Raw genomic sequence first — 10,403 nt, forward strand, 5'->3', positions numbered from 1 at the left:
ACGACTCTTTGAAACATCTCTGTTCCCGGAAATGCATCCGCGAAGGAGCCGTGGAGGACCCATCAGTGTATCCTCGGTTAGAGCTCCTCCAGAGATCCTCCTCGATGCTCGGTCCTCGACGTGCATTTAGAGAAATGGGATGTCCTTCAACATGGCACGCTAAAATTAATTTCCGGGTCACTACCGGAGGACAGAGGAGTCGAGGAGGGGGATTTGATGAAATGAGAAAGGGCCTATATATTAATGTCAATTACAGGGAGTGTGATTGTTGAAATAGGGCGTTAGCGGTCTCTTGCTGTTCAAAGAAGAATGACAACACTGTAGATTCACAGGCAAGTCAACGTTGTCGCAGTAAAAGTCCCAAGATAGCTCCTGGTGCAATACAATGTTCCCTTTCAGTGTTTTACTATTATGTCTGATGTTTCTCTGTTAATATTGCTGCTGCATTAATGTGTATGTTACTGCTGTAGATGTGTTTCCGAGCCGCTCCGATTACAACGAGTTACAACGAGAACGTTGTAACTTCAGCCCCGCCTCCCGAGCTCCCACTCTCGGTTCACTAGAATGAATGCAGAGAAAATAAATCTAGATTCGGCTTTTAGTGCATTTTACAACTTTAAGCACCGAATGATTCTAATAAGGGTTATAAAATAGTTCATACTGGGTAGTTTATTTAGTTTAAAAAAAAGTATCCGCTGATTTACAGACGTCTCTTTCCCGATGTTAGTAAATGGGAAAAAGTCTTTCTGGGCCGGGTGACGTCACGGACTGATACGGAAATTGTAGTACCGCCGTTTGGACACAACGAATATTTTCATCAGTCCGGAGCACTTCCTGGGGGCTTGTTTCATCAGGATACAAAAGAAAAAACAAAGGAGGCGTTTCAGGCAGAGGGGGTGGGAGAGAATTTGAGAGACCATGCAGACCATTTACATGCACACAAACCTTTACCACACACTACAGGACAGGAAGCTCCAATAAGAATAAAAGGGAGAGCTGCAGCACATTTCAAAAAAAGACTTTATTACTTGTATAATTGGAACGCCTTACTCATACAAAAGCAACATCACATTGATTGATGTTTGCAGAATATTTTGGATCGACAGGTTTTTTTTTTTTAGCAAGTGGCACATCACAAGAACAACGTTCCCTGCTAATGTTTACTCCTCCGGTGAGATGCAGCTAAGTGTGTCGGGCTGGTCTGGGAGGATGTATTGCCCCCCCCCCCCCCCTCTGATAACAGGAAGTAATCAGGACGCCTCAGTGCTCCATCGGCTCGGCAACAACTGGATCTGCACCGGCTGCTGGTTCATCGGGCTGAGCAACCTGACACACACACAGATGTCAGGGTTAGCGCACACACACATCAAGCACTGAAATTCATATTCAATAACTATCACCACCTTCAAAAAACGTACAAAAACTAATCTCTTCAATGTGTTTTTAATAATAATAATTCCTTGCATTTATTATAGCGCTTTTCCAGTGCTCAAAGCGCTTTACAGATACACATATTTAATGTGTGATTGTTGTTTTATTGCTCGATTTGAATGTGACTTTTACAATATTTATTTGTTGTCCTTTTTTACCACCTCTGTAAAGCGACTTTGAGCACCTGTACAAGCGCTTACAAAATACATGTATTATTATAACTATAATGTGGTGTTAAATCGACAAATCTCTTAGCCTCATCCCCAGAAAGTGTGTTTATTTGAACAGTATGCCAGTAGTTAAATCAAGGGGGATGACCGAAGAGCTGGAAACACATCTTACTCCGCGCCAAAATGTCTTAAATACAATAAAACTAGCAGTTTTCAAAAATATACAAAGATCTAGTTTCGATTTGTCAGATTTACAATAACAATAAAACTAAATGTGTTTCTCTAAAGCAGCACGAGTCCAGACTGGACCTGATAACGGTGTTACCTTTCTCTGTGGCCTCTCCTCCAGACCCTCCAGGAACGGGGCGACATCAGCATCGTCGTAAATGATGAACTCCATGTCCTTACCCACAATGCCGATGGAGACATTCTGAAAGACCGAGAAGTAAACTTAAGAAATGGCCTGTAAAACTTTATATTTAAAAGAAGATCAACGAATCGTCATTGCAGCAGTTGGGCTTCATGACACTGATCTCACTGAAAACTACATTTCAATCAGAAATGTAATGTAACAAAGTGCAGTTACTCAAATACTGCATCTAACTACAACGTAGAGGCGTTTTTTTTTTTTATCGAGTCTGTTCTATTTCTTGCCAGTTTCTAAATGTTACTACTTTTTGAAGAATCTGACAATAGGAGGGGGTTTTGTGTTTTTATTTGTTCCAGGTTGTTCTTATAATAGATTAGACCAGCGGTTCCCAACCTTTTTCAACTCAGGGCCCACTTAAGAATCACATTTTTTTTCGCGGCCCACATTCAACCATAAACAATACGGAGGCTAAATAAAGTTCTGATTGGTCAATTCAGAACATGTGACACGTTGTTAATCCAGTAGAACAGACCGTTGCTAAGGACTGTAATGACCGTTGCTAAGGAGGATCAAGAAAGAGAAAGGAAAAGAGGTTAAAATAAAAAAAATCTTAATGAAATAAATAATGTTTTTGTGGCAAATATTTAATTTACATTCTTTAATATTGTATTTGGGCTTTTAGATGAAGACCGCACACAGTTAATAAATACAACTATTCTTCTGGCTAAAATACATATTTTTAAAAGTCAATCAAGGAGTAATCGTAACCTCAGGTGTTTGAAGAGTAGATTAAAAATACAATTTATTTTGGAAAAAATGATTGCCACAAAAAATGAAAGGCTCACCATGACATGGGAAATAATGAGCTCTATGATCGCCATGTTGTGTTTTTGGTTGTCAACCTATTGTTGATTGTGAAATGTTGAAGTGATCCGACTGACTGGATCTTTATTTCTTCTGTTTTTGTTTTGTTGTTGTCTGAGATGGGAATGTCATCTCCTGATTTGAGACACAGATGTTTGCTGTTGTGCCGCAGACTGCCATACGTGTCGAACAGGCGTTTAGAGAGTTGTCGTACCTTGGTGGTCAGGTCCTGCTCGCTGGGGAGGGTTTCTCTGAGAGCACGGAGGCCATGCTGCACCAGGTCATTCAGATTACCTGAGAACACAAACGCATCTCACAATTCAAGTATTTACACTTCTCAAATCAGCCAGTGAAAAGACGATGTAAAGAACTGTTGGAACAATACAGCAGAAAAACTAAAGGAGTTGGTAATGATTTTAAAATGTTAATCATCTTGATGAAAAACCTTGATAGGAGAGAAAATTATTATTATTTAATATTCTTTAACTTTTGAATGCTATTTTGGAAATATTTTGGACTGTTTATAGTGTCTTGATTTCTCTTATGTACATTGCCTTTTTATGCTGCTGCAACACATGTCCGAAATTGGGATCAATAAAGTACCTATCTATCCATCCATCCTACCTACCTACCTACCTATCCACCTACTAGGTTAACCGAAATGTATATATCCAATAAAAAAAATATGTGGAAAACATTTTTACAAAAAATAAATAAAATAAAAGATTTAATTTTGAATTATAAATAAATAGATGTTCAAATAAGTAAAGAAACCAAGTCGAATTTGTAAAATGTATTGAACTGGTGATCACAGTTTGACAGCTATAGGCCTACAGCTTTCATGCTTAAAACATAACTTGGTTTTTAAATTAAAGAGGGACCTCACCATACACGAACAATATAACGGTTAGGGTAACGTAACCCGTGACAACAGAGATCAACAACCTATAACAGGCCTATGCACAGAATGCAGCTCTCCCTGCTCAGGGGAGAGGCGGGTGCGGACACGATTCACAATCAGGCCAGCTGTAGAGAAGACCCTCTCAGCTGGGATTTGGGCATAAGATGAGGTTTGAGTCTGCGTGATCGGACGCGAGAGAGAGAGATCAGCACCTGCAGCTCTGCCCGCCGTGAGGGACCAATGTAATCAACTTAGGCACCCCTCCCCAAAAAATAAATAAAAATATTCATAACTCTTATTCGAATACCTGAATAATTCCGAATATTCCAATATTCGATTAATCGTTCCCATCCCTACTAACTACCTACCCATCTAACTATCTAACAATGTCAGTGAAATAAATGTTGTCTTACAGTCAGAGAACTTCTCCATGCATCTCTCCAGGTAGGTGCGGGCAGACTGAGAGCGAGCTCCGATGGACATCGCTTTGCAGTCGAAGTAGTTTGCTGACGGGCAGGTCTGGAAGATGTGAGGGCCCATGTCCTGGGAGAAGAAAAACCAAGAGGAGGAACTAAGGTCAGATTTCAAATGTAAGAAAAAATAAGTAAGAGAAGTATGATATTAGACTGAGCAAACTTACATCATAGCCAGCAACGAGGAGTCCGACACCATAGGGCCTCCTTCCATATCTCTGTGTTGGGATTTGAGTTTCTGAAGGTCCAGTTAAGGATCATTGTTGACATTCACAATTATTTAACACCACACAAGGAAAACTGTGTGTAAGCACTGATATTGAGATATATAGAGAAAATGAGTATATTTCACTACAGAGATTCACACTAGTAAGGATACTGCTGCCAATAAGAGAGACGAGGCGTGATGCGGGGAGGGGTCTGTCGAAGACAAATCTTGAGTCCAAGCACTCCTGACGCATGAAGTTACTGTAAAAGAGAGGGTGTTATTATACTGCAGGACCCATTAAGTTTACTGAAGAGCTCCGTTTAGACCAGGGGTGTCCAAACCACGGCCCGGGGGCCAAATGCGGCCTGCGGACCATTTTGAATCGGTCCTCAGCAAATTAAAAAAGTATAATGGAACACGGCCCACAAATGAAACTTGTGCTTGTCTTGTCTTGTACTTCTTAAATATATCTGTACACATATATTACACAGTAGTATTCATGTGTTAATAAAACCACTTTTCGAATTAATTCAGTCGATTAAAGTTGGAAACATTTTCTAACAAATCTTAGTTGATAAGAAAAAAGCCCAATGACTTATTTACAAGCTTGAAAAACACCCTTCTATTTCTCCTTATTATGATCAATGTGAGGCTTCTGTTTTAAGGGATGAGCTGCCAACACTCACAAGCATACTTTACCTACAGCTGATTGAGTTTGCTAACTGATAACTGAACTTATGAGCCAGTATACCTCTAGTGAGCGGCCCAGCCCTTCATATATTTTTTCCTGTATGTGGCCCTCGGTGAAAAAAGTTTGGACCCCCCTGCTTTAGAGAATCAAGGCGGGGATGACTTACCACAGCAGTCTAGCATCAGCAGTCAGTCCAGCAATGGAGATGCCGATGTGGTTGTCGACATGCAGGATCTTCTTCTGATGGGCAGCCAGCTCAGACTGGGCTCTCTGCAGAGACATGAGGACATCAGGATCGAATACCCGTCCTTCAGATATTGCTTATAATCTGCGACATGCTTTATTGTGTGCTATAATACATTTAAATGTTCCATTAAAAGGCAGATATTGTACATTTCTTTCATTGTTTGCTATGTTTCCAAATTAAAAAAGGGCAATAATTCACATTCAAATACATTTCGGCTGGAAATATAATAAGGTCAAACATTTTGTAGAAGGGAGTAAGTACTCCACAATATTGGACAAGACATTGAATGAGTGTACCTTTAGTGCAACCAGGACAGCATGGGTTTTGGATTTGAGTCCCACAGTTGCAGAGCCTTGCTTCACAGCCTCCATGGCGTACTCGATCTGATGAATACGGCCCTGGATCGACATGAATCATTTGAATTAGACATTATTCCATGGCCTGTCAGTCATTCAGAGACATTTCATTCCTTTGAGGTTAAAGCAAACAGGGACTCACCTGGGGGCTCCATACTGTCACGTCGTTGTCGTACTGATTGCGAAACTAAAGATAAAAACAAGTCATAAATTAAAAGTCACATTTATAAAGTATAAAAAACACACAAGAGCTGAGCTTACATAGTTGCCTTGCATTATCGGTGGTTTTCCTCAGTTACACCCTATTCCTCACAGACTCACTTAGGACTACACATGCTCCGTGTCTCTTTCTAATGGACTCCAAGTTAAGACTACACAGGGCTCTGTCTAGTACCCGGACTATTTTAAATTCAGGTTTTAAATTACTAACACGACTGAATAGTTCATGAGCCCAGCTTTGTGTGTTACCAAGGAGAACCATGCAAACAAATACACGCATCAAACTAGTAGCCATTGCTGAAGCATCTTTTCACAAATGCTTTAACTGCAAACAAAAACCCATTGCTTTACATAACTCCCCAAAACAGACACATCTCTGATCCATTTTCACCTGTTTTAATACTCAAATCTCTTCTGCATAACCGCACACTAAAGCGGCCAGCTAAATAATTCATTGCACTTTGTTTGTGCAACCAGCAAACATATGCTCCCAATGTAAAGAACTCCTGTCACCACAGCCTACTCAAAGACGACACCTTTCTCCAGGTGCACACACTAAGAAGTCAGATTCCTTGTATGTGTACAGGCACTATGGTAAGTTTTTTTTGACTAAATAGCATACATATACACACATATACACACACACAGCAGTATATCCTTCTCCACTACTGGAAGATGTGACTCGGGGTGTTCTTAACAGGCTTATCTGGATAGATGGTGCCGGTGTTGTTTCAAATTATGCACCCCCGTCGTGAAATGCACCCCTTGACACGGGAACGCGCATTTGAATGTATAGTCCGCTATTCTATGTTGTCTTTTTGATGGTTGGGGTGTCGAATCCTGGATTTTGCATTCATTCGTCACTTATTTTTTATTTAATATATGTTTTTATTTAATTGTGACATCCTGTCTGTATACTTTTGCTTTACAATGTATTGTTTATTTTTACATCAAGTGCTTGAGGGTGGGATTAATAGAAACATCTTTATTTTGGGGGGGTGCATTTCACGACAGGGGTGCATAATTTGACACAACACCGGGACTTAAAAAAAAAAATTCCACAGTTTTTCTTTTACAACCTTTACTAAACATTTTGGTAGAAGCATTATAAGATAAGATTTAGTTAATTGATCCCACATTTTTCGTTACAGCAGCCTGTTAAAACCAAGGCATTGCACATCATTTGAAAAACAAAAACAGTGGAAAAACAAAACATTAATATCTCAATATATTAAATCAAACGGGGCTAAAAAATAAAAATGTATACAAGTTGGACGTGAAAGATACAAATCTGTAGACTGTCAAATACACAAAATGAAGGGCCAAATTACTAGCCAACACAATCAAAGTAGTATTTACATTAAGTGTGCAATGAATGGCATACTAATTAATTATACATGTATAATGTATAAGTCCAGTTAACAAAAGACAAACAATGGAGCAGTGAGCTTTCTGCTAGCCAGATGCAATTTATTATAGCAGTTAAGCATTCATCCGTACATCATTTAGTGTGTTTTCTGACTGCTTATGTGTGTTGTCCGGGAGATAAAACCTTTGAGACAAACTAAGTTGTTCCTTGAATTGTGTTAAAATAATGTAGGAGCCACTGTGACAGCGCTGGGAAACGATGCTACTTTAACTCAGTACTGCGGACAGCGAGCTGGTTAAACGCAAACAAGTAGGGAAGTTGGTTAAGTTACAACAGTGAATCGGGACTAGAATTATAATAAATGCATTGACTTCGCAAAATAAGTTTGAATCTAAAGGCCAGAGAGCTGAAGGAAAACGAAAGTAAAAGGCATGAGACTTCATTTTTATGCTAACCTACAGCTAACGGCTACTTAGCGTTAGCCTTCAAACTATCTAAGCAGCTCATTTTGTTTAACACCTATGATAACATCGCGCTAAATGTAAACACATCGGGTCCCTTATAAGCTGTGTTTAATGTTATACGATGCAATAAATATTAGCCGTGTACCGTTTCTTTGAACATAACGTCAGTATCAATGAAGCTAACGTTAGCTTAGCATTAACTGTCGTGTTTTGCTTACTCACAGTGCATAACTAAAGCTAGCTAACGTTAGCTTAGTGTGAGTGAATAAACCAGTTTACTTTCCAAATAAACCAAACTACCGGAACACGCAGGCAGATATATTTACTATGCATCCTTTATAAAGTGTTACATCGATGTAAATGCTTTAGGTTGAATTCGCACTTACCATCTTTGCTTTAAAGTGTGTCTTCTCCTCCGCCTGTGCTGTGATCCGGATTTGATTTATTTTCCTGACGCGACGTCAGAGAAAACAGTAGAGCACCGATTTGAAATCAGTGATCGATTGAGTTAAGTGGGATACAAATATCCCCATTTAAAAACAAAAAAACTGAATTAATTAAAGCTCTTTCAAAATGTAGAAATAGCATCTAACAATTATTAGATTTTTTTTTAAATTAATGTAATGCAAAATCTTTTTGTGACTTAATTTATTTGTATTTGTGGAAGATGTCTTATTTTCAAAGATACAACAATTACTCTATTCACAAACATACTATTTATATTATTATATGTTAGCCCAATTTAACATTCATACAAAAACCCTTAATTTGTATTTACTTACATTTCAAATTGTACATCTTTTTACACAGTTTTTAGTTATCATTTGATATAAAAAATAATGGATTTTGAAGTAAGTTGTTGGAACAAAGAGGAGGGTGTGTTGTGTTAAACAGTGTAAGTGGCTGTTCATTTTAGCTTATTTCTTGATTTCCTGTATTAACTGAACAGGTGCAGTGTTTGTGTATGACCACTAGGAGGCAGCAATAAATTAGATAAATAACACACTGGGCTTTTTTAGTTGTGGGCTTGACGAGGACACGCATTTCTGGTGCAGAAACACATACATTAGAGGTTTCTCAATACTCTAATTTCCCCTCCTCGACTCCTATCTTCGAGACTTAGTCCCGCCCACAGGAGATGCGAGCGGAGGACTGAGGAGGGGAACCGAGGAGAGAGGAGGGGAAATTAGAGTATTGAGAAACCTCTAGAGACATAAAGATATCCCACTGACAACAAAGGAAGATGGTTTAGGCTCGTTTGTTAATGTCTTTCCGTGTCTGCCAATATGTACGACGGAGAAGTACGCTTAAGATAAGGAAATTCTAGACTTTGCTTCATGCTTTTCTATAAAAGTAATGGACAATGTACACGGAAGTAATGTAGGTCCATAGGCAGCAACTGAGTGTTATTTAAGCTCAGTTACATTTGAGAGTTTATGTTGTAAATTCAGCTTGAAACCTACTCTTTCTATTTGGTAATTACTCACTGATGCAATAAATAAAATATGCAACAACAGGTTGAACTTTATTTCGTCATTCCAATTGACATTTTGCAGATAATGTCCTCCTTATTTGTCATTGAAACATTCAGATTGATAAATCAATAAAAAATCGAGATAACATTTGTAAAAGCTACAAAGTGATCGTAAAACAAAAGCAGCATTTCATGTGCCGTTTGCTTATAATACAAAAAGTAAATGCCACCCATTTTAATAATTCACATTTGATATTTCTGTGACTCGGAGCACTTCAGTCAATAAGTGTCTCATCCACTGAACTTTTCTCAAAGCTAGAAGAGGAAACACATGACCTTTAAACTGGAGTTGAAGATCTGTCTCTCCTCCACAGACAACAGACTGGACCGTGGAGGTTTTAAAGGTCCCGTGCATGGCCATTTCTACTGATCATAATTCCATTGTTGAGGTCTACTAACATAAATGTATATTGTGCAATTTTCCAAACTCACATTGGTTTCTCACAGCATCTCTCTATATATATGTGTATTCACTCTCTGTCCAAACGTAACGGCTCAGCGGGCGTAACTATACACGAAATACGTCACCACCCAAGAAGTAAACAATGGAAAAAGAGAAATGTCCAACGAGGCGTTCTGGGGCAGCACAGACAGGTCTTCTCTGTGTTAGAGTTGTACTCGCTACAGGGTGTACTTTGAGGGTGTGTGACTCTGCAGACCGTTTACATGCAGAAAAACCTTCATAACAACAAGGGGACGGGTGATAACCGGAAAAGCATGGGACCTTTAAACCAAAATGATTTTGAAAGACAGGTTTATTTACCATGAGCTTTGCTAGAAAAGTAATCTTACTCAGGGTTCACGCGTCACAGTCTGCAGCCTTTTTATTATTTATGAAGTAGCAGCATTTCAATTAAGACGTAAGAAGTTTTTGTCTTTTGGGGAAGTGCCACAGAATCCAGACACATACATCAAATATTTAAAATGACAACAAAATGGTTTAGGTTCAAAACAGTTCAGAAGAATCTTATTTTAAAAGCTTCTGAACCTAAACGTGTGAGTAATGCCTTAAAAGTGATGCATCTCTACTGTTTATGTGTATTCATGTCTTTATGATGAGTATAACACATTTCAACCGGCAGCATGGGTTGCAGTCCTTTAAGAAA

At 38.9% G+C, this 10,403-nt stretch overlaps 1 protein-coding gene across 1 annotated transcript; it reads right to left on the reverse strand.

The window, feature by feature from the left end:
- Positions 1-1,002: 1,002 nt before the first annotated feature.
- psma1 (proteasome 20S subunit alpha 1) lies at positions 1,003-8,243 on the reverse strand. The gene is made up of 10 exons (XM_034078964.2): positions 8,150-8,243; positions 5,854-5,898; positions 5,652-5,753; positions 5,275-5,378; positions 4,589-4,677; positions 4,377-4,447; positions 4,150-4,279; positions 3,050-3,129; positions 1,927-2,031; positions 1,003-1,326 (listed from the first exon to the last, which is right to left on the reverse strand). The coding sequence occupies exons 1-10, from the start codon at positions 8,150-8,152 to the stop codon at positions 1,261-1,263; spliced, it is 795 nt and encodes a 264-aa protein (XP_033934855.1). The 5' UTR covers positions 8,153-8,243; the 3' UTR covers positions 1,003-1,260.
- Positions 8,244-10,403: the final 2,160 nt, after the last annotated feature.

This window comes from Pseudochaenichthys georgianus, unplaced genomic scaffold, assembly GCF_902827115.2.
Source record: "Pseudochaenichthys georgianus unplaced genomic scaffold, fPseGeo1.2 scaffold_521_arrow_ctg1, whole genome shotgun sequence".
Lineage (NCBI taxonomy): Eukaryota > Metazoa > Chordata > Actinopteri > Perciformes > Channichthyidae > Pseudochaenichthys > Pseudochaenichthys georgianus.

Bases quoted from the DNA above. Each gene is read 5' to 3' on its own strand.
- psma1 (XM_034078964.2), bottom strand. The intron at 5,754-5,853 runs GTGAGTCCCTGT...ATGTCGATCCAG, and splicing joins TGACAGTATGGAGCCCCCAG to GGCCGTATTCATCAGATCGA. The intron at 4,678-5,274 runs GTAAGTCATCCC...TCTCTTTTACAG, and splicing joins GCTGATGCTAGACTGCTGTG to TAACTTCATGCGTCAGGAGT.